The sequence below is a fragment of the Colias philodice genome, chromosome 22 (assembly GCF_061535455.1).
Source record: "Colias philodice isolate Cphi_HAF_F1 chromosome 22, ilColPhil1 Martin Lab GWU primary, whole genome shotgun sequence".
Taxonomy (NCBI): Eukaryota; Metazoa; Arthropoda; class Insecta; order Lepidoptera; family Pieridae; genus Colias; species Colias philodice.
Genome location: NC_143107.1, coordinates 5,438,665 through 5,463,658, shown reverse-complemented (window position 1 = coordinate 5,463,658; position 24,994 = coordinate 5,438,665). Strand labels below are relative to the sequence as shown.

Below are 24,994 nucleotides of genomic sequence, written 5' to 3'. Positions count from 1 at the left end.
ACAAAGCAGTAGTCGGAACCGTTCGAACAGTTTCACTTTTACCGTGGTTTACATTTTTGGCCGGAGAACACCTAATTCATACACGTCTTCACTGAAGTAAAAATCGGCACTGCTTGTAATGTTTGGAACTAATAAAATATTAATAATACTAATATTATATACTTGAATAAAAACTAAAAATAAAATGTTGTTTTTTTTTATTTGCTGACCATACACTACTACAAACGCAAAAATTTCTCCAAGCTAATTTACCTGTACTATATTTATTTATTACATGTTATAATGTAGGTACATAAAACCACCATAAAAGCACTATGTTAGTATTGTCCTCATTATACCCAAGCCACCACGATGAAAAGGCGTTAGCTCCTTCGAACATGTTCTAGATGTTTTCTTGCATCTGGAACATGTAAGAAGGCACTAACACACACGAGCTCTTCTTCACCTATATTCTATATTAACATTTAGATAAACATAAAGATTCACACCATAAAAGAATTATAATTTTTACACCCAAGCCATCACCACGTAGGAAAGTGTTAGCTCCTTCAAACATGTTCTAGATGTTTTTTGCATCTGGAACATGTAAGAAGGCACAAACACACACGAGCTCTTCTTCACTATATATGTATAACGTTTATAGTTACATGTACATAAATATTTGCAAAACAAAAGCGTTATAATGTTATTTTATACCCAAGCCACCACCACGATGATAAGGCGTTAGCTCCTTCGAACATGTTCTAGATGTTTTTTGCATCTGGAACATGTAAGAAGGCACAAACACACACGAGCTCTTCTTCACTATATATTACGTTTATAGTTACATGTACATAAAGATTTACGCCATAAAAGCATTATATTGTTATTTTATACCAAAGCCACCACGTTGAGAAAGCGTTAGCTCCTTCGAACATGTTCTAGATGCTTTCTTGCATCTGGAACATGTAAGAAGGCACAAACACACACGAGCTCTTCTTCACCTATATACTATATTTATTTATTACATGTTATAATGTAGGTACATAAAACCACCATAAAAGCACTATGTTAGTATTGTCCTCATTATACCCAAGCCACCACGATGAAAAGGCGTTAGCTCCTTCGAACATGTTCTAGATGTTTTCTTGCATGTGGAACATGTAAGAAGGCACTAACACACACGAGCTCTTCTTCACCTATATTCTATATTAACATTTAGATAAACATAAAGATTCACACCATAAAAGAATTATAATTTTTACATCCAAGCCATCACCATGTTGAAAAGCGTTAGCTCCTTCGAACATGTTCTAGATGTTTTTTGCATCTGGAACATGTAAGAAGGCACAAACACACACGAGCTCTTCTTCACCTATATACTGTTTTTACATGTACATAAAGATCTACACTATAAAAGCACTATGTTAGTTTTGTCCGTATTATACCCAAGCCACCACCGCGATGATAAGGCGTAAGCTCCTTCGAACATGTTCTAGATGTTTTTGCATCTGGAACATGTAAGAAGGCACAAACACACACGAGATCTTCTGTGCTTGAAAACCTTTGTGAATGGATGAAGCTTGAAAGAATGAAAGGAAGTTAGATGAAGTATGGATGGACGGTTGCATTAATTGGTTAATATGAATATAAATACAATAATTATCCTTAAAATTTATAATGAGGTGTTAGATGTTCTAAATTCGCCGATAACTTTTTTTAAATAATAATATTTGTAAGAACTTATAATACTAAAGTATTAGCATGCCTACAAGGTTTAATAGACGTGTTAGTTGTTAATACTATTTATACCTTTACGTACTACAGGAAAAATAATTAATGAACTCGTAATTATTTTCACACATTTCCTAATTTATAAATAGGGGCGTCCATAAATATCAGCTTGTTACTATATAGTTTAAAAGATAAAACTTTAGTACTTACGTGATACCCATACCTAGATATTTTTGGTCCTTCAAGGCCCCTATTGTCATTAACAATTCCTAAATTTGTTGCACATACGTCATATAAAAGAGATTCTTCACCGAAATAAAAAAGATAAACTTTTAATACTTTGGTAACAGCCTTAATACTTAGCTCCTTCATGCATGCTCCAGTTGTCGAGTGATACAAATACACAAACTGTGCATTGCATACTAATGCTGTATTTAATTTTTGATAGTTGGCATAAATATGCAATTTATTTCATTTAAAAGTTATATACATATTAAGCGTGGTGTAATACACGCAGCAATCAACACATAGACGTCACGTCAAAGTTTGAAATTAAAGAAAATTCGCAAAGCATTTATAACTACGAGTTTGTTTCTAATTTATACATTACACAGTAAACTTCTAACAAGTTCGCACAACACATTTACAGAATACGACTTTTATCAGTATTTGTATTGCTCTATATAATATATTTTAGGAAATGCACTGTTTGCCACTTACAGCATACGATAATCATGCATGAATTCGAATACTTCCTATAACTCTTTCCCTATAACTCAGTAGGAAATAACAACACGAAAGACGAATCATGCACGAACGCATCAGCTATAGTGTTGCCGCGCGGTGCCACCCGCTGCCTCACCCTCAAGTGGTCGAGTAACATTCACGATACCCACCATACCAAACTTATGTGCTATAGTGTTCACACCTAGCATCGCTCGCTACAACCTAACCTAACCAACCCTGCCCTACTTGCCCTAAACCTTAAGAATAGCGTCGAAAAAAGCAAAAAATCCGCGAAAAAAAAACAAAAAAATCTTCAAAAAACGCGGCAAAAAAAGCTAAAAATACCAAAAAAAACTCACCATAAGCAGCTTTCAGCGCTCGATGATCACACGCGAAGGCTTCAGCCAATATATCCGCTATAGTGTTGACACGCGGAGCCGCTCGTTGTCTCGCCCTCAAGCGGCCGAGCAACGCCGCGTGCAAGTGCCATAGTTCGTCAAGACGCGGGAACATACGGGACACTTGCGAGTCCGATATGCCGGTTAGACGGGTCATGCCTTCCACGAACATCTATGTAAATAAAAAACAATATTTAGACACGTTCGCATTGGAAAATTCCAATCAGCAAGTATAGACACATTGGAAAATATAAGAAGAATTTCTGCTAAACATTCCTAACATGATACCTAGCAGTAGTGACAATAATTTTTATATATTCTGGGGTGCCTGATTAAGTAAAAGCTAATTTTCAGACTGTTTGTATGCATTTCCTAAGAACATTTACTATGGTGGTGTTTATTTTTTTTACACCATATGAAAATAGAGATTTCAATGAATAAAAGGCAACCCAAGTTTTTGAAAAAAGCTGATATTTTGACGGGTGACTTTTCGATTGAAAATTAGGTTGTTTTTTTGGTATTAATTCAAAATAAGGCGAAAAAATAAATATTTTCAATCAAATAAATTACAGTGTATTTGGGACATAATAAAGTAAGTTTCCACCAAATTTCGTAGAAAAAAAATAAATTTTGAAGTAGATAGAAATAAAAGACCAAAAACTTGGTTTTTTGAATTTTTCACCTAAATTTTTAGGTTATGTGAAAAAATTGTGAATACAAAAGTTGTAGAACTTTTAATTACCTACAACTTTGCCATTGAACTTTTTTCTATAGGACTTGTAGTTTCGTCGGAAATCGAGAGAAACCATTTTTTTCTCTTTAAAGCTCCCCCCTCCCGCTTCCCAAACTCGGATTGACCGTAATTTATTTTTCCTTACATTTTTTATCATATTTCCCTCCTTTTCTAATGGGTTTCATCCGACTGCGATTTTTTTTTGTTTCAAAAATTATCTACTCTAGTCTAAGAGCGTTATACAAACATTTTCTTATAAATATTAAAGTTTAGTTATTTGAAAATTAAGTAACAAATACATGATTTTGGTACAATAACTCACCCTTTGCATAAGTCGTATCGTCAAACAGTGATGTTTCTCTGTTAGTATTAACTCGTAAATGTGTTCCTGTCGTTTTGTTTCCCTCTCTCCGAGCGACCTAGAAAAATAATGCAGTTCATATTGTTATTAAAAAAATCATAGTCTGCATACCAATAAGTAAAAAAAATGTCGTCAACAAGAGAATTAATTACTCTATTACTCGATATTTAGCTTCACTATTTTGAATTGATTAAATAATGCTTTTTGGAATTCTAAACACATATTGTTTTATTTTTTCTCTTTTAAAATAACAGAAATATCGGCTTTAGAACCACTTCTTAATAAAATTTCTATAAAACGTTTAGATTCTGCATTATAGCAATAGCGAAATAATCTCTAAATATCGAAGCTAAGGAACCCAATTATAAACAAAATATTTTAGTTATCCAATACAATAACCAGTTACTTCAACAAAAAGACGGGTTGCACTCCGGGAGTGCCGGCAGAAGTGAAAACTTGATTATTAACGTGGAGCATGTTTGATATCCATCCGTCTTACGCTTTTTCGATCAGGTCACGTGTCCTGATGCGAGTATAAGATTTTATACCCAACGCCGCTAAAGAAGTTTTCACTTCAAAAATCACAAAAACAACAATATTCTAACTTAAACCTAAAAAGCACTCACTTAGCCAATCCCTTAGGCGCACCAGCCGCCCAGGTCTCCGGTTCTGCCGCGCCCAGACCCAAAAGTATCGCTTCTTCGCCCAATTGGTCTGGTGTTATATACACTTCTGGCCATTCTGTGACACCGTCGTCTGATGCACTAAAATTTGATTTGTGGTTGAGTAAAATAATTCGATTTAATTAGAGCACGCAATTTTTGCACGCAATTGCGTACATACGTACGTATAGTACAGTCGGATACACTTTAATATTTTTCAGGATAAATCGGCTTTGCTAACAGTAGTAATTTATTGCTAATTTTCAACATAAGTAATATTAATTGTAATTGAAGTAATGTTCTATTTAGTTATAAAGATTTTTCTAAATTGTAATTGATCACTACGATACATTGAGAATTATAGAAGCCTGAATCAAAATCTTAATGCAAAGGCTAATCCTTCAGTAATCTCATGTAACAAAATACGTCTAAAACATGTTATAACTTAACAACATTTAATCAAATCATATAAATTTTATTTATACTTATCATCTTTTCAAATATTGAATTATAACAATAATACCCAAAAAGTTAAAGTCACAAAACGTACGTACAATGATTTGAAACTACTGAGGAAGCTAGGGAAAAAAGCACACATTCACAAATGCGTTTCCATTGGATACAGGGTAAAATTTTCATTTGTGATGTCATATAAAAAATTACTACTAAAATATTTTTAAGCTATTGCATAGCTTCTATCGCGGGCCTTGAGCGCGGGGACCGAATCCAGAAATTTAGTAACGAAAAACCTCACGCTCCCCACGGGGACGGGCGCGGAGGTGTGGCTTGAAGGCATAGCATGCAATAGCTTTACCGCGGCAGTCCCCGAGTGCCACACGTCTTTTTTTTACCCTGTATAATATCAATACTACAGGAATTTCTACAATAAATAAAATAAAAATGATAAATATGAAAGTACTCACTTGCTTTGATCGTGTTTATGATCAGAGCCGTCCTTTTCGTCATTGTAAATACTTGTGCTGAAAGAGTAGGTATGGCTATGAGAATCAAAATAAAATTAATTGGAGACAAATAACGACACATATTAACCACTCCATTTACTAATTTTAAAGTACTTGATCATTCTGTTAAAGAAACTAAAGACAATTTAAAGATAGAAGCTGAAAATATTTTAATCATAAAAGAAGGTAGTTGTAAATATATGTCGTTATCAAAATCTATTGAAATTTGCAGACAGGGGCAAATAACAGCCGACTCGACAAATGATATCAATGAAACAAGAGGTTTTCCAAGATTTACAAGACAAACCAATACAATACTATAAGATTCGTAATTTGTAGCAAAGCCTAAATAATAATAAGAAGCATTGAAAGATGCTCACAAGACACCATTAAAAAACTCATGCAAAATTTATCATTCATAAAATAATTAAATATTGATCGTAACAATTATTGATAAAAATTGCCTTTCTCATAAACACAAGAATAATCTATTTTTCCGACGCTGCAACTTTAACAATATTTTGTTTTTTCGAATATATTCGAAAGTAGTTGAGGCAAAACACTCGATTATATTTTAAAATTATTTATATTCATACACAATCAATAAAAAACAACACTTATATAATAACACATTCTTCATTAGTAACATAAAACTTGAGACTCCGCAAACTTAATGTGGATTTTCTGTCATCAAATAAAATAAACGAAAATCAAAAAACAAAAACGAAACAACAAATACAATAACATAAACAAAATACCATCAAGACTTCAACACTTACTACAACAACGACTTTTCAAAGAAGTTTCAACAAACTACCTTCAGAAATAGAAAGATACACAAGTAAGGCTTGAAGATGATCGAAAAATAGGAAAGTTCTGAATTCGATATGACTATGATGGAGAAAACGACTTAAATCTATTAATGTTTGTGGTGGTATCAGAATTACTTCAAAAAACTTCCAAGATATCGAAAAGCATAAAATATTAATGTAGGCAAATTAAAGCAAATGCAACGGGCCAAATATTGTTCCTTGAGGAACACCAACATTTTATCATCATAGTTCACGATTTAATTTTTGATTCGATTATTTTAATTCACTGTGTCTAAAGTAGTTTTAAACTTTAATTTTTTTGTTAAAAATAAGTTCATGTAAACGCTATACGAAAACAACAAATTGTAAATGAATCCCAGTACAAACCATATCAAAAGCCTTCATATAAACCGGTACATTTATTTCCCCATGAAAAAAAAACTTGACTACTTAAATAAAAATAAAAATTATAAATTTAATCAAGAAAATCTTTGAACAATTCTAAAACCACCAATTCAGCAACAAAGACTAAGAACATAAACAATAAATCAACGTCAACCTAACAATAACCTGCGAGAGATGAGAACGTCAATGACGGAAGAGATAGGTCAAGACGATGTGATTATCCACGTATAGATATTGAGAGGTATATTATATTGGGTTGTGGGATTGTGAATTCAATAAATAAATTTATGTATACTTAATTCTAAGATTATTATTGATTAATAAGAAAACAATCAATTGCCTGGGGTTTGACTATTTCTTGTTCTACGTTTTTTGGTATACAATTGACTGATTTATCATTTACATTAAATGACTTATCAAAACACCCCAAAAATAAAATTAACCTTCTCAACAACTTCGATATGCGTTTTTAAAATATCCCAGGAATCTGCTACTATATTTTTCAATAGGTTTTGTAAAATACCCCAATAATCTGTACCTAACGAATTTATTTTTATCCTTGTTAATTTTAAATCATCATGAATTACCCCAAGAATTATTATTATAAACATATCTATAAGTGGACGATGACACATGACAGATGTATATGCGTTCGATACGTAAGACTTACTGCACGCCCAGTTTGGTGGCAACGCGCCGCCACGGCGAGTAGCAGCCGCTCTTCTTGCTGCGCGAACGTTTGACGTTAGAGTTTGGTTGGATAGACTGAGATATGTTTTAGCTTTCTTTTTTGAGATTTTGATGTGGGTTTTTATAGGGAAATTATAGTGATGAGCAAATGTAGCTTTTATGAGATTTTGAAGTGGTTTTTCTAAGAGGGAAATTAAAGTGATGAATGAGCAAATATAGCTTTTTTTTTCAGATTTTGTAGGTGGTAAATTAAACGCGATAAGATTGGGTATTGTCCATACTTTAGGACAACTGTTTCTTTTTTGCAAGAGTTCATTTAAATACTACTAGTATACATACGTTATTTTTTTGATAATTTGTAAAAATTACATTTGGATCCAGATTTTTGTAAGATAATGTCAATTTCAGTGGTAGTATTGATTCATTTTACTTCGAATTTACAGCATTTACCAAGCTGATAACTTCAATAACATAACATAACATATCATTTCATTCTTCATAACTTGCAATTGCTTATAATAAGAAAATATATTGCACTCGCCAAAAATTTATAGTTTGAGCAATTACGTACTCCATTTTTTCTAAAATGTTCACCACTTAAGAAATCCCTCTTAAGAAATATGAAGATATTAAATTTAAACACCTCAATCTATCCAAATTGATTCCCTTATAAGAAGACATTCAATCACCAGGAAAAATAAAAAGAACCAAAAATGATAACGAGGAAACACAGCTTCCAAAAAACAAAAGCAAAAATCCAACTCAAAGAAGGCGTAACTTAGAAAGAAAGACAAAACAATAAAAAGCAAAATACAATAATAATATATAGCTCCGTATCAAAAATGAGTTTTTAAAATGTTACTTCTGAATTCACTTCAACAATTATTTATGTATTCCTCAAAGAAATCTCGCAAAATGCGAAAACAGAAGTACATTTTAACAAACTCATAATCAAACGGTGAAGAAAAAAAAATGATTGACCATTATAAATATCTGAACATACTTGTGTATCTTCTTATAACAAAATCACGTTTCAACGACAAATTCAAAAAGAACATCACCTATATAATATTAAAATTCGATAACTTCACCATATCTGCGATACGCACGCAAATAAATCTTAAATTTGCTTTTAATAGCAAAAAATGGCGACGTCCTTAAGGCGTCCAGCTATAATCCTTGCAATGAAAAAATAAAGCAGCAAAACATATGCCATATAATAATATAATAAATTTAAAATTGTACTCAAATTTTTGACAATCTCGAATAAATTCAAAAATGGAACTTTTATTTACATGTGATATAGTATATAATAATTCTATATAATTTATAATCTGTGGCACTCACCTATTCGAGTTCTGCGATTGGCCGGAAACGGAACTTCGTTTGCTGCTTTTCCCGCTGCTTGCGCTTAGAGATTTTCCTACTGTTGTCTAAAAATATAGGAGATATTTAATAAACATTATAATAAGGATTTTTAAATAGAATATTCAGATACTCTGCTCTAGAAGGAAATATAAGAAAAAAAATATTATTGAACGTTTACAGACAAAATAATCAATACAGTTAAAAACATAAAAAATCACGCTTAAACTGATGAAAATATTGTAATGTCACCGATCATTGATGGGTGAACAAAGTTTGAAATATTTTCGTTTAAAGTGGATTAAAATCGAGTCTAAATGAGTGGCTTACATTCAAACTTTTATTACACAAGGTGTGTATATTTTAGCAGCAAAAAAGTTACAAATTATATAAACTAAAACATACCTTCGATGATTTAGGTTTATTGCACTCCACGATATAATCTTTGCATATGTTCTGATGCACCGTCATTGTACAATCTGTGGAAAATTCGAACATAAATATACTATTCGAGTAATTTGCATATAGACTGGGGTAGAAGCCTTTGAAAATAATGAAAAGATAAAAAAAATCGCAGTCGGATGAAACCCATTAGAGAAGGAGGGGAATATGATAAAAATGTAAGGAAAAATAAATTACGGTCAATCCGAGTTCGGGAAGCGGGAGGGGGGAGCTTTTAAGAGAAAAAAATGGTTTCTCTCAATTTCCGACAAAACTACAAGTCCTATAGAAAAAAGTTCAATGGCAAAGTTGTAGGTAATTAAAAGTTCTACAACTTTTGTATTCACAATTTTTTCACATAACCTAAAAATTTAGGTGAAAAATTCAAAAAACCAAGTTTTTGGTCTTTTATTTCTATCTACTTCAAAATTTATTTTTTTTCTACGAAATTTGGTGGAAACTTACTTTATTATGTCCCAAATACACTGTAATTTATTTGATTGAAAATATTTATTTTTTCGCCTTATTTTGAATTAATACCAAAAAAACAACCTAATTTTCAATCGAAAAGTCACCCGTCAAAATATCAGCTTTTTTCAAAAACTTGGGGTGCCTTTTATTCATTGAAATCTCTACTTTCATATGGTGTAAAAAAAATAAACACCACCATAGTAAATGTTCTCAGGAAATGCATACAAACAGTCTGAAAATTAGCTTTTACTAAATCAGGCACAATTCTTGAACTCTATATCTTCTCTTATATCGGCTTTTCGGTAATATTTCAAAAGAAAAATAATTATCTGTTCTAAGTTTAATATTTTACAGCATATTCAAAAGCAAAATGATGTCGATAAAAACATTTCAGGTAGTTCGAGAAGTGTGCCTGATTTAGTAAAAGCTAATTTTCAGACTGTTTGTATGCATTTCCTGACAACATTTACTATGGTGGTGTTTATTTTTTTTACACCATATGAAAGTAGAGATTTCAATGAATAAAAGGCACCCCAAGTTTTTGAAAAAAGCTCATATTTTGACGGGTGACTTTTCGATTGAAAATTAGGTTGTTTTTTTGGTATTAATTCAAAATAAGGCGAAAAAATAAATATTTTCAATCAAATAAATTACAGTGTATTTGGGACATAATAAAGTAAGTTTCCACCAAATTTCGTAGAAAAAAAATAAAGTTTGAAGTAGATAGAAATAAAAGACCAAAAACTTGGTTTTTTGAATTTTTCACCAAAATTTTTAGGTTATGTGAAAAAATTGTGAATAATTGTGTGCCATTGAATTTTTTTTCTATAGGACTTGTAGTTTTGTCGGAAATCGAGAGAAACCATTTTTTTCTCTTAAAAGCTCCCCCCTCCCGCTTCCCGAACTCGGATTGACCGTAATTTATTTTTCCTTACATTTTTATCATATTCCCCTCCTTCTCTAATGGGTTTCATCCGACTGCGATTTTTTTTTGTTTCAAAAATTATCTACTCTAGTCTAATATTCGTTAATTTCATTTTTAAGTGATATTTAAACTTGTCCAATTAAGAAGCAAATAAGAGACTGAAATCTATTTAACTATTCTGGGTTACGATTTGTTAATGAAGTAGTTATAGGTAAGGCTTACTATTACTTTAGTGGGATAGAACACACACACAAGTCTTGTACTTTAAGTACAAAAACCACCTTCGCTGAACAACACCGGTTAATCGACGACCAATATAAGTAAGAAGATATAAATTGACTGAACTTTAACACTACAAGGAAAATAGAGTCAGCAAGAGATAGAGATAATTTATGTATTTCATTTGTTTCAGATTAATTTAATATCCATATATTTGTTAGTAAAATGGCCTTAAAAAACTATGTTAGTATTATAATGAAAGCAGAAGCCGGCAGAAGTGAAAACTTGATTATTAACGTTGAGCATGTTTGATATCCATCCGTCTTACGCTTTTTCGATCAGGTCACGTGTCCTGACGCGAGTTTGAGATTTTATACCCATTACAGAAAAAGTGCTCAACGCCGCTAAAGAAGTTTTTCACTTCAAAAAAATCTTAAAAATAAATACAAAAACTCACTATCACAGTACAGAGCCGGCTTGTCGGCAACTTCCCGTTGACACCAGTCGCAGTGCCCGCCGGCCACCGCCGCCTGCCACACGTGAGCCGCTTTGCGAGACTTATCCTGCGATTTATTGCCATTTTAATTATCTATATAGGAAATGAAATATTTTAATATTTTTTAATCTGATTATTGTTAAATCTAAATGTATGTGATTTAAATATAGCATGACCTAAATAATTGTATTGCAATACCTCCTTAATAACTCAGGCCCCGGAATCACAGAAACACAATAGAAAATCTATTGTGTCGTGGACCGATCCGGCCGTTCGGGGCTCAATGGGTTAAGATTGCTAATATGTATGTAAAAATGTATTGGTATGCAATAAATAATTTGAATTTGAAATAGATGTGGGAGTTTTCTTGTTATTTATTATTTTTATTGATTTATGTATGGAATTTGTCTCGGGATATTGTAATTTTTAATCGATAGTAATTTTATAAATACAAAAGTCTGTCTATCTGTTAAACTTTACGGTTTAACCAAAGCATCTGAATAAAATCTTAATATTTGTAATTTGTAAATAACTTAGTCTAAACTGTAAATTACTTCAACAACAATAGAGAACTAAAGTACACGTTCATTTCATTCATTCATTCATTTCATTCACGTTGAATAATGAAATCAGTTAATGTTTATTTCATTCCCTTTAGAACTTTCATTGTATTTTAACCTTACCTTTTTCTTCCTGAAGAATAAACTTCCTCGCTTCCGTCGTTTTTCAGCATGGTGGTCGTAGGCCGCCCTGTATAAAAATTCATTTATTAACAAAATATTTAATAAAACTTCAAAACTAAGCTTAATATAATATAAATAGACGAAACCACACTAAGCAAAGCTCAAAAGCATGCCAAATTTGAACAAAAAAAAACATTTTTGCTTTTATTTAATACCAAAAATTATTTATTTAATCGCTAACTGTGATAAAACATGATCAAAGAAAAATAAACCTTTACCTAAGGTGCAGAATAATTAGTAGATTAAATCTCTTCAAATGGATTAACAACTTACCTTTGCTTGTACTGGAAACAGGAGATTTGCACTTTGCCTACATTCATTATACTTTTGAAAATTTTCTTTCTTATTTACTAATGAATTTAGAGTAGAAACTCCGTTGACTAGCTTGTTAAGGAACTTTTATATCCGAGTCTTATTTTTGTAAATTATCAGTTTTAATTTTTATCGATTACCTTTACCAGCGAACTGCTACAAACCACTGCACTTATTTCTCCATGTACCGTAAAAGTATCCTGTACTGTTATAGTACCCTGCACCAAAAAACTTGACAAACGCGATGTTGCAGCACTTGTACTACTTACTGCTCCAAAAACGCCAATCTATGCAATCCCAGATGCTCTTGATGCGTGTTGTTTCTTCGTCCAGTCAATTGAGTCGCTCCAACAGTAGCGGTGGACGCGTCTTCGTCGCTTTCCGTCTCGCTCGCACCCCCCGCGGAGAGGCTGGCACCGAGCGGGACGGGTATAGGCGGGGCGGTTTGTGAGTGCCGGGTGTTTTATATTTTTTAACTAATTGCCAAAGACTGATATAGCAGTTGTTTCTTTTTTATTGATTTTGTGCTTTTTAAATTAAAATTTTGATTTTAGTCTCATTTTATAAATCTATTGATTGAAGGGAGTAAATCAAATCATTTATACACGTGTTTACTCTTTTATAAACAAAAAATATGAATTTAAAAGTAATCATAAAAATATAACTAGCAATAAATATCTGCCTAAATATATAATCTACTTTGACTATATATAATTTCAAAAAGAATATATTCGAATGCAATAGTATAAAAAGTACTAGTAAATTATTCACTTGGCAACTCACAAACAACCCCATGGTGCAGACAAAACAAACAAACAAACAAAAACAGACCAGTTATAGTATTTAAACTGGTTACACTGTGCTGCGTAAACAAAATTGCCAAAGCGTTTTGTGCGCTCACAACATTTATACGAACATGCATTTCATTTATTTATTAACAGAAATAATTCTCTAGACATGCCAAAATTTTTAAAGCAGCTGTATTTTAAAATTAATTTTTTTATACTTATCAAAAAAAATCATTAAATTTGTCAAAAACAATATGATTTTATGTTTAGTTGCTCTGAGAAAATCTTAAAACTAGAATGTATGTAGCTCAAAAGTATGTTTTATATGAAAGAAGACTGCGTTTGTGTGCTTATATTTTTCATAGATTTATGCGTAGTCATATACAGTGTAAACTCTATATAACGACACTCGATTTAACGACAAACTCTCTAAAGCGTCAAAATCAATTGCCTTTGGTTGGTTTAGCTTATCTACCATACAATGATACACTCTACATAGCATCACACCCTCTCTCAATAACGACAACAATTAAGTAATAAACTCGACGTCATGCATACCAAACTTTCTTAGAAATTCGTTCTTTTGTTTACAAATTGGGATTGCTTGCACGTGTAGACTGTTTTTGACCATGACTAATAAGAGTCATGGATTATCTATACGTTATCATATTCTTAGTTGCTCACAAACTTTCAAACTGTAAACATGGCTAGTAAAAGAAAATCATTGTGCATTGACGAAAAAGTTTTATTGATATGCGCAATAGAAACGGGAGAGAAGATAAGTGATGTTGGCAAACGCTTTGGATTTAGTCGCTCTACCGTGTCCACAATTTGGAAAAACAAGGAAAAAATCCTCCAAGCTGAGGGCGAGGGCTTTTCTAATTCTGATTTTTCTTCTCTCCATTTAACGACAACTCTATATAACCCCATAAAATGCACAGTCCCTTCGGTGTCGTTATATAGAGTTTACACTGTATTTATAAATGAAAGAATGAATGCACATTTGTGTTTAAAAAAGTATATAAAAAACCTGAGTCCGTATGGATAATATTAATGTCTTTTGAGCACGAGCATTGTATTGGCGTGACGTGTTACTAGTGGCTCTATGGTAGACTGTAGAGCTGCGCGTCTGTAGCTCTACGTGATGTGTATTGTCAATGCAGAATGCTAGTAGGCGGGTGCTAGAGCTCGATGGTAGAGCAGGCCGTGTGTAGCTCTATATTATGTTTATTGTATATGCTTGTAGACGGGAGGAGCTCGATGGTAGAGCAGTGCGTGTGTAGCTCTATATTATGTACGTGTATACTAGTAGGCGGGCCGTCATGTTCCATGGTAGAGCGATGCGTTTGTAGCTCTATGTTATTTATGTGTGTGTGTACGTGCGCGTGCCAACTCTACCTATCTCTGTGTGTGTACATCCAGTGTCCCTATACGTCTGTATGTAATATGTATGTGCTTGTGTGCGTGTAAATGTGTCTGTATTGGCTGTGTGTGTGTGTGTGACTCACACATTGGGCGCGGGCGGGGCCTGCGGCGGCTGCACGGCCGCTACGATGCTCGGCGTAGAGACGCTCTTCTGTAGCGGGAGACGCGCCAGTAAGCGGGAACTGGTGCTCGATGGTAGAGCCGTCGTAGCGCCGCGTAGAGCGGCCGTTACTTTTTCGAACTCTTTCTGTGGATGGAATGTAGCTGTTAATAAATTGTGATGTGTAGGGATAATACTATTATTAACTTATAACGTCTATACGGTGTGTAAAACCTGATTAAATGTGGAAATATTAGTAATATTTGTTATAGATACAAAGAATACAAAATCCTTTAAGAACAATATTTTTATTTTATTAATTATCATCCATGGCTATCCCACTACTGGGCAAAAATAACAAAATTGTTATAGTTCGTTTTTGCGTACTGAAACCAAATTTATTGTAATTTAATTAAATAATCTTACAGCCCAATGTCTGAAACACCTACACATAATATTTATTTATAAATAATATCTATTATATTTAAATAAATAATAACAAATCCATACAATAAAACAATACTAACAGCGAGATCGTTGTCATTCAACGAGTGTGTAGAATGCCGTACTGGTCGCGACACTTCGCCCTCCGACTCCATAGACGATAGAGACGCACTGTGCCCGTTGAGCGCACTGCAAAATTTAAACTATTCAGTATAAAATAAACAAATACATAATTGTTTCATATTTTAAAACTACAAAAAATACAACAATAAGTGCTAGAGCACATTTTCTTGTAGTTTTAGAAAGAGCATCACCACCCTTGCTAGTAATGCTCATATTACATACAAAACTAATTGGCCCGGAATTTAAAAATTAAAGTGTTATTCGTTGAGGAGCTTTCTAATAGGAAAATAATGTTCAAAATTGGTCCAATTTTACGACTAAATATAGATTTAAACAAACAAACAAGGAACCAAAAAGATTTTTTCTATTTATAATATCTCTTCATCTATCTTCGTACCGTACAATTAGATAAATAAATATATGTAAATTAAACGTGTTCAAATGTTCATACAAAAAACTCACCCCCTATGTCGTTGTTCACAAGGCGGTGCCGGTTCGAGCGCCGCCCAAGAACTACGCCGACCTTCATCACGACGCTCCCATGAAATCCACTGTCGGGATTCACCTGAAAAAAATATATAATAGTATATAAAAAAAGAGACAGGTTGCACTCCGGGAGTGCCGGCAGAAGTGAAAACTTGATTATTAACGTTCAGCATGTTTGATATCCATCCGTCTTACGCTTTTTCGATCAGGTCACGTGTCCTGACGCGAGTTTAAGATTTTATACCCATTACAGAAAAAGTGCTCAACGCCGCTAAAGAAGTTTTCACTTCAAAAATCTCAATGTTTATTAACCATTTTATGCGACACGCCCAGAGTAAATATTCACATCTAAATTCGACAGTATTTATTAACCGACTTCAAAAAAAGGAGGAGGTTATCAATTCGTCGATTACTCCGAGGTTTCTGAACCGATTTACGTGATTCTTTTTTGTTCGATGCGGGATGGTGTCGAATTGGTCCCATAAAAATTTTATTCGGATAGGCCCAGTAGTTTTTATTTTATAAGCATTTTTGTCTGTATTTGTAAATGTTGCAAGTGCAAGTTTGAAGTCGGTTGTTTTTAACGCAGTTATCACTTGTATGTAATACAGACTAAAACATTCAATGTTCTTAAAGACAGCTAAACCGTCGTCATAAACCTATAAAGACAGTTTATGAAATTTATTTTTGTAATTGACATAATATTACTGTGTCTAAGGCCAACTGAGTTTATTCTGTTTCCAAAAAGCTTCAAAATCAATCCCTTCGTAAGTAGTAACATTCAAACAACCCCTATACATAAAAAAATAAATAGAATATTACACTTACCACTACCCTTTCTACTCTGCGGGTAGAAATCCAAATGCGTAGGCGACGAACATTCAGTTTCAACGACGCCATCTTTGGTCAGCGACGGGCACGACGTACTCAGCCTACTGGTGCCTGTTGCCTGCGGAATTTATACCTTATACATATGGGTGTAGGATTTAAAATTGTATTTTAAAGATAATACAGGTTTAAATGTATGTGTATGTAGCTATAGGATGAAAATTAAATGATATTTTAACGAATTCGATAAATTTCGCATTATATTGCTATAGGTGTTGTCAGGCTTAAAAGAAGTGGTGGTATTGATAACTGAACATATACAAATAACTAGTTATTCTGTTTATTGTAATTTATCTCTACGTCAATAAATTATAAGTATAATCTGAACCATAATTTTAAATTTAGTACATACGTTTCACAACAACAGTGTTACTATTTACCATTGCAGTTTTTACAAGGGCTTCAGTTCAATCGAACTACAAATTACTCATACATCTATACATCTATACAAATATTATAAAGAGGAAAGGTTTGATTTTTTGTTTGTTTGTTTGTTTGTATGAATTGAATAGGCTCCGAAACTACTTGGCAGATTTGAAAAATTCTTTCACTGTTGGAAAGCTACATCATTTCTGAGTGACATAGGCTAGGTTTTATCCCGGAAATCCCACGGGAACGGGAACTATGCGGGTTTTTTTTTGAAAACGCGAGCGAAGCCGCAGGCGGAAAGCTAGTAAATTATAAACACAGAATTTTGCATGTTTGTTACGCTTCCACGCAAAAATAGCTTATCGGATCTTTATAAAATTAGGTACAGACATTGATTATAGTCTGGATAAGCACATAGACTACTTTCTATCCTGGTACCATGCGAGTGAAGTCACTTTATACAGCTATTATAAACGTACATAAGCACAGGCTACTTTTTATCCGGATAGCGAACAAAGACATGGAATCCAGCTAGTCTCAACTACACTTACCAATAACGGCAAAGGCGCTGCTCTCATCCGCTGCACGGCTGCATGCAAGCGACGTAATTGCTGCAAACTGTCGTCTAGCACGCCTGGACTGTGCGGCGTCACACTTATGGTGGGCACCTGGGAAAAAAATAGAAAAGTAATCAGGAAGGCTGTAGTCGAAAAATAAGTTAAAGTTTTTGATAAGCTGTTAATATATGACAGTTTTATTGGTGGCATTCAGAAAATCTAACAATTAACATCACTGAAAAAGAAATAGTAGTCTACCAGCTATCTGTTGAGCAGTATAAGAATTTAAAACAACGAAGCTGCCAATAAAATATATTTTGAATGAATACTACTGACTGCTGAAATTTTGCATAAGTCTCCAGTGAGCTAAATTTTCTGAATCTTACAAATTATCCAATGTAAAACCTAATACTTAAATACCGGTGCGCTAATCATATAAACATTCGACGATTCAAATATATAACCATAGAAAAAAATCACCACCCGAATCAGACCCACATCAATTAACACAGCAAGTAAATAAAATCAAATGGCCGGCCAGACTACCTAAATGGCAACTCCGTCTCGACCTAATTCACAGGATAACTAATGAGGGTGTAGTCCCTCGTTACATTATCAGTCCACTCCCGAATTCTGAGCACTCCTGCAATCAATCTTAACGTGACAGACTGACACTCAACACTTAATGTGAACATTAATCTTGAGGTGTTTTATGGAGCGAAAAAGGAGAGTTTTTTGATTAATCTTTGGCAAAAGTTCAGGATAATCGCATGTTAAGATGAGGTGTATTAATAACTTAATAACGAAAACAGAAATAAAGGAATTCAATGCCATTATTATTGTGATCAAGTAGTCTACTTGAATGGAATTCGAAGTTTACTCAATTCAAATTCGTTTATTCAATCAAAAACTTAACCTAATCTTAGAGCTAAAAACATTTAGGTGGTAACCGTATTTTTAATCAATTTAACAAATCATCTAAGTTACAATTCAGCATCAGCAAATTATCCACGGTCAGAATATATTGAAATTTAATTCCTAAAGCAACATGAAAGAATGTTTTCGTGTTGAAATTAAATATCTTCTAAAATAATCGCTAAACTCCTTAACTTGTCACAATAAAACTGTCCACATATTAAGTCTACCTGTCCTCCTTGATTATAAGCTCCTCTACTATTCCTCACCTGTGCTCTAGCCGCAGCCATGATGGGAGGTGGTGTAGCTGTCACGTGCTCCGTGACTTCGTCTTCACTGCTGTCCGATCGACTGTCGGAGCTACCACCGCCCTCGTCTGCAATAACAATGTATATACGTTAGATAATATTATTAGTAGGTACAGGTGTTGCTTCCCGTTTTAATGTTTCTGGTATTTTCTTTATCTCAAATCGTTTTGAAGAGGATAATGTTGCTCTTATAAAAATGTATGCTTATCTAACCATATAAAATCTAAACGATACTGTAGAAAATCCTTTACTAAATAATTCTAGTCTACCATTACCGTAATGACCTAACACTATAATCGATGAAAACACAAACGGAAATACTATATAGACTAAGTTGTGGACTAAGTAATAAATTATGAAAACTCTTAAATCAATAACACATTAAGTTTATTTTTTCCACCTATGTTTTCTTTTTAAACATGTAACATACCTATATCCCATTAAAACTACTTCCAAAAACCGCAAATTCCCTATTCTCTATTATTAGATATCAAGCATTTCGAGAAATTATTTGCATCTATCTTCAACCCCTTCTTGTTTGCAGCAATTTCATATATCTCCTATTGATTCACATAAGCATACTCACAATATACTTCAATACAAATAAAAACTTATCAAATAACGTTCAGTTCAACCCCGTAACATTTCCAATATCCGGCGAGCGAGTCCCGTCCGCCATTACGTGTAAACACGTGCCGTTCAGAAAATGGCTGATCTATAGCGTCTATAGTTTGCCGCGGAAAACTTTGCGTATCATTCCATTTGTTCCTCATTTGTTATTTACGTTGTTGTCAATTTATTCGCGATTTACGATCAAGTTTATTTATTACAGCAGATTATTAATGTATGTTTGTTGTTTTGATAGCGGTAATCATTAAAAGTAACGAAGCAATTATAAAATTAATTACGAACGATTAAGAAATTAAACAGCTTGATATGAACATTAATGCATTAAAATGCACATCAAAGGGTAACGAAGAACTTCTTTTAAAATTTTCGATGACACCTCTTACGGATATACATACTTTATTATTTATCTCGGAACAAAAAACATGTTAAACAAAATGTAATGTATTACAAAACTAACATTAACATTAGCCTTGTCTCACTTTATTTGATGCCATTAATTTGCATCAACATCTGCCTCATAAATTCTATATTCTTTTAAAATCTAAAACTGCATAACGATGATTACAAATGAATTGGGTCCAATTCTAATTAATTTTTCACTAACCACAATTCATGTCATGTAAATCAGAATTAAACCTTAATCCAAGCAGAGACTAAAATATTTATTAATTGTCTGCATTTTATTGAAAAGAGGTCAGAAGTTCACATTCTAATTTAATTCAAGGTATCTATTTATATAGAGAAAATAAAATTATAATCGTGTTTAAGTGAGTATTTATCCATACTAATATTATAAATGCGAAAGTAACTCTGTCTGTCTGTCTGTTACTCAATCACGCCTAAACTACTGAACCAATTTGCATGAAATTTGGTATGGAGATATTTTGATACCCGAGAAAGGACATAGGCTACCTTTTATTGCGAAATATGTACCACGGGCGAAGCCGGGGTGGACCACTAGTCCATACTAATATTATAAATGCGAAAGTAACTCTGTCTGTCTGTCTGTTACTCAATCGCGCCTTAACTACTGAACCAATTTGCATAAAATTTGGTATAGAGATATTTTGATACCCGAGAAAGGACATAGGATAGGTTTTATCCCGGAAATCCTACGGGAACGGGTTTTTCTTTGAAAACGCGGGCGAAGCCGCGGGCGGAAAGCTAGTACTTAATAAAGACTTAACGGTTTTTAAACACGATTTATGTTGACTAGGTTGAATCTTGTTTAGAATTCGTTTCAGCAGTCTTAAAATCCAAGAGTAGGTATACCTATAATGAACAAAATTAACTGAAATATTTAAAATATAGGTCGTCGCATATTCGATCGTTAATATTAATGAACTACACAAGCTCTTTTAAATTGCACTCGATGCTCTTACAAACGATATAACACATACCTATGCATAATGTGACCCGCATTTCGTTAGGGCAATAAAAAGTACACAAATACTTTTTATCGCTGAAAATAGTGACAGATATGTAATTGCATTTAAATATGCTTTGCGTATTAAGAACAATGGCTATAAAATAACAAGTACATAGTAGGCCAGATATTCTATTTAAAAGTACTGGTGGCGTAGGAATAGGTTCATCACCATTAAAAACAATATTGTGTCATGATAGTCATTAATTGGGTTCTCTAGTTTCCAAACCATAAACATACCACTTTTTAGAAAATAAGAGGATTATTATATCAGAATTCTGTCATTTTCAAAACTCTAACATCCAAAACTTTTTTTTATTGTAGGAAGCGCTTGGCCACAATCTCGCCTAATCGTTCCTCAATCTCCTATAAACGGTACGGTTATTAATTACCAAAACAAACCGACCTTCATCTAGGTAAATAACGTATTCAATTAAGCCAAGTTTTCCGATAAGGCCGACCTCGCGATCGAGCCCTATTGACCTGATCGATGTAATCTAATTACGATGTATACCCACTTTGGTTAAGATTCTGTCTATAAATCTATATCACTTTCTATACAGCTAGTAAATAACTTTAAAGAGATAGTATGGTAATCTATAAAACATTTTATTGAAAGTTAAGAGGTAAGTGTCCATTTAGTATTTACTAATTTAAGGGGTTATATCGCTTCCAAAGAAATATGACCAGTTATAGATACAGTGCTCCTAAACTCAAGAGATCAATGCAAACATTCTGACGAGAGAGAAACTAAAAGACAGCAGAGCTAATAATGAGAAAATGAATATGGTTGAGATCACTAACAACCAAATACGTCATCAATGAAAATCGTCAATAATCAGTTTCTTAGAAAAAAATCCAGCAACACCATCCCTTAATCAATGTAAAGCCAATTCAATTTACAACATAAGCTCTAAACCCAATACCGAAGACTTCCGTAAATTGAATATTAAAAATTCACAGGAACAAAGACATAAAACTGCCCTGACTGCAGGAAATGTAATCATCTGCTGACCTACTTTTTTGGTCAAGGCAACATCGGATGTAAAAACTAATGGGGATGAAGGGGATGTGGATTATGGCTTTGTAAAACTTGCGCTTTAACGTTAGGGAAAGCTTGCTTGTAAATGAAATAAAAGTAACGTTAAGTCTAAGAACGCAATGAATTTACTCTACGTCTTCTATTTACAATCGAAACTAAGTAGTAAGAATTTTTCCCTTTTCTCTAAATTGTTGAAAAATTACGCGATTGTTATGTCAGTACCTTTATTCTTACCTTCTATCAAATTAAAGAATGGAAGAGCAATGTTTTCATTTATTTATAGTTCATTATTAGCTGAACAAAAAATAATTATAGGTCTTTCGCTACAATCAAACCTTAGCAGCCTTTTACAATAGGCCAAACAAACTTGACATATCAGGTTCACATATACAAGACATATGGTCCACATAATAAAATAACATTGCTTTCAGTTCATATTATTTCATGTCAGTTCACAATTCGCACACTCGCATCACCCGGACATTTGAACCCTTGTTACATTCAACAATCGAGGCACGAGGAAGCCTCTGACGTTCGCGCAGCGCTGATGGAAATGAAATAGCTGTCAGCATTTATGAGGACCTTTGTATTACGCTTCGAGTCGACGGTTTTATTTTCATATTGCCTTTTCAAATGTTTTCAATGCTGTTCCATTTGTGTACAAAGGTAAGAATATAATACAGAAGCTTGATACGTTATTTTTTAGTTTTCTAGCCGTGGCACGTGAATACACCTGCGGCAAAAGCAAGTATTTTATTGTCGTATATATTGAACTACAAATCTGTCAATTGGTTTTCGCAGGAAAAGACCACACATCGCGATAAAATTTCGCATTTAAAATATAAGTAGGATAGTAGGATACTAAGATTGAGAAGCTGCCAATTATTATCATAAATATGGGAAAGAGATTATTGACTTTCTGAAATTCCTTCCCAGAATATTACCGCCTATCTATAGCCATGTATAACAGTTAGTAATCTGTGGTAAGGTGTAGTAAACTCAGCAGTTTACAAGCCACTTGCGTGACGGCGAAAGGTTATTTAAAGCCTCCTATATCCACATTATGTGACATCAACTATGTTAAAGGCTTAACACCATTTGAGTTATATTTAAACCTCACACTAGGCGATATAAATAAGACACTGCCATATACCTGACTAACTACATTATCTAGGAATATTGTAGTTACTATTTATTTTTATCCTACACTTACTTTCTCACCGCGGCTTTAAAACAAACTAAAACCTTCCTCTTGGATAATTCTATCTAGTAAAAAAATCGCATCAAAATCACTTGCGTTGTTTTTAAAGATCTAAGCATAGGTACATAGCGACACAGGCAACGAGAAGCGACTTTGTTTTATAACTATTCAGTGAAGTCATGTATGGTAGAAATATAATGAACATGTGTGTCACCTGATACCGTAATATTTCCAAAGTTATTGTCACGCTATACGAATAAATTCTCATATAGGATGGAGTTACAGGATACGAAGAAAGTAAAGGATATGAGCTTCCGGAGCTGCCACTACAAAGCTTACTTATAAAAACGTTTAATACCTGATTAGTTGTATATTTTGTGCCTTGTCTCGATGATTTGTTTCCAAATAGTTTTGCTGGGTCATAGCGCATATTATGTTAGGTATTAGGGCTGCTACTTAATGATATGAATGTAAAAAATGTTATCAAGACATTTTGTTTCATTAAGATACGACGTACAACCCCGCATTTATTTCAGCGAATGGTTTAGCATTCTATTCAATATTGAGCTCTCATTACAAAATGAACTTATATGCGTAAGTCACTTCCTTGAATAGCGACTACAGTATCATGGTATAAGAAAAGAAACTTGAATATAAACGTCCTTTGAATTCATAATACATTTCGATTACTTTACGTTATGAGTTAACTCAATAAATCATATAAATCAGAGCTATTCAATTAACCGAGGGATGCAACGCCTTCCGTCCGCCATCTTGTCCACCCCATGTCAACAGGATAAAACATCCCGAATATTTATCTGAATGAAATGTTGCTTGAATTTTCCCTGTCAATATTTCAGTATACCAAAACATTATATTATGTGTCACATTTTTTGTACGTATCAATCTAAATTACTTCGCGACTGCTGAGTCTTTGACAACCCTACAAATAACACCGATAAATCAAATTAAAATCACAATTTCATCGTTTTCCTCAATTTACAACCGTTTATCCATACATTTGGTTCATGTAGAACAAATTGAGCAATCCATTAATACTCTTTTTTGTCGAAAATATCTCATAATCACCTCGGTTGTACAATGCGAGGTTTTTCTTATGGGAACTAAATGTATCTCGACACACGATCTAACGTTATTGGGTTTCAAAACTGTGCAATGCGCACACAGCGATCGGATTATGATGTTACATTTTAATTATACTATTTATGTTCAGTAGACAGCTTCCACATATCTTCTTCAATTGATAGTTTTTATAATTCGAAAAGGAATAAACACATCCCTATCCTAACTTATAAAAAAATGTGTGCGTGTACACACACGTAAGAAGTGACACTTCTTTATGACCTTATTTTTCAAAAAATAATTTACTATATGCAACTTTACAGAAATACGTCGAATCACGCGTGGTAGGGAGAAGAAAAAGATGGCGCGTAGCGGAAAATGTCACGCGTAACGAAAAAATGTTACACTAATTTTTTTTCCAACCCCGATAAAGAAGTTTCACTTCAAAAAACGCAAAAAAAAAGTGTTTTATCATATTTCACGCGGAAACGGATTCATTTCGATTTCACGATTTCATCTACCTCGCATTCAATGAAATAATTTTTACCGCGTCGATACATCTCATCCCTATGGGGAATCCCTTTGACCACACGTGCGAAGCCGCGGATGGGAAGCTAGTGGAGTATAAACGGTACGATAAAAGGGAGACACGAATTAATGCATATTTTTTACGATCGTAAAAGTAACAATTTTATTAAAGTTTGGGATTAATAAACTGCTACTATCCGAAATGCGTTTCATTTCAATTGAAATGGTGTTTAATAAATATTTTAAC

At 33.3% G+C, this 24,994-nt stretch overlaps 1 protein-coding gene across 2 annotated transcripts in view; it reads right to left on the bottom strand.

The window, feature by feature from the left end:
- cyst (rho guanine nucleotide exchange factor 18 cysts) overlaps positions 1–24,994 on the bottom strand; it is a 63,557-nt gene that overhangs the window by 32,231 nt on the left and 6,332 nt on the right. The window contains exons 3-17 of one of the 2 annotated variants that reach the window (XM_089709444.1): positions 18,799–18,905; positions 17,609–17,725; positions 16,629–16,749; positions 15,777–15,879; positions 15,275–15,380; positions 14,731–14,894; positions 12,704–12,844; positions 12,063–12,129; positions 11,341–11,446; positions 9,233–9,306; positions 8,810–8,895; positions 5,517–5,573; positions 4,558–4,695; positions 3,893–3,989; positions 2,799–3,009 (exon numbers count right to left, since the gene is read on the bottom strand). In XM_089709444.1, the coding sequence (XP_089565570.1) occupies positions 2,799–3,009; positions 3,893–3,989; positions 4,558–4,695; positions 5,517–5,573; positions 8,810–8,895; positions 9,233–9,306; positions 11,341–11,446; positions 12,063–12,129; positions 12,704–12,844; positions 14,731–14,894; positions 15,275–15,380; positions 15,777–15,879; positions 16,629–16,749; positions 17,609–17,725; positions 18,799–18,905 (1,695 nt within the window). The remainder of the gene's footprint in view (positions 1–2,798; positions 3,010–3,892; positions 3,990–4,557; positions 4,696–5,516; positions 5,574–8,809; positions 8,896–9,232; positions 9,307–11,340; positions 11,447–12,062; positions 12,130–12,703; positions 12,845–14,730; positions 14,895–15,274; positions 15,381–15,776; positions 15,880–16,628; positions 16,750–17,608; positions 17,726–18,798; positions 18,906–24,994) is intronic. The other variant, XM_089709445.1, reaches the window with a different exon arrangement.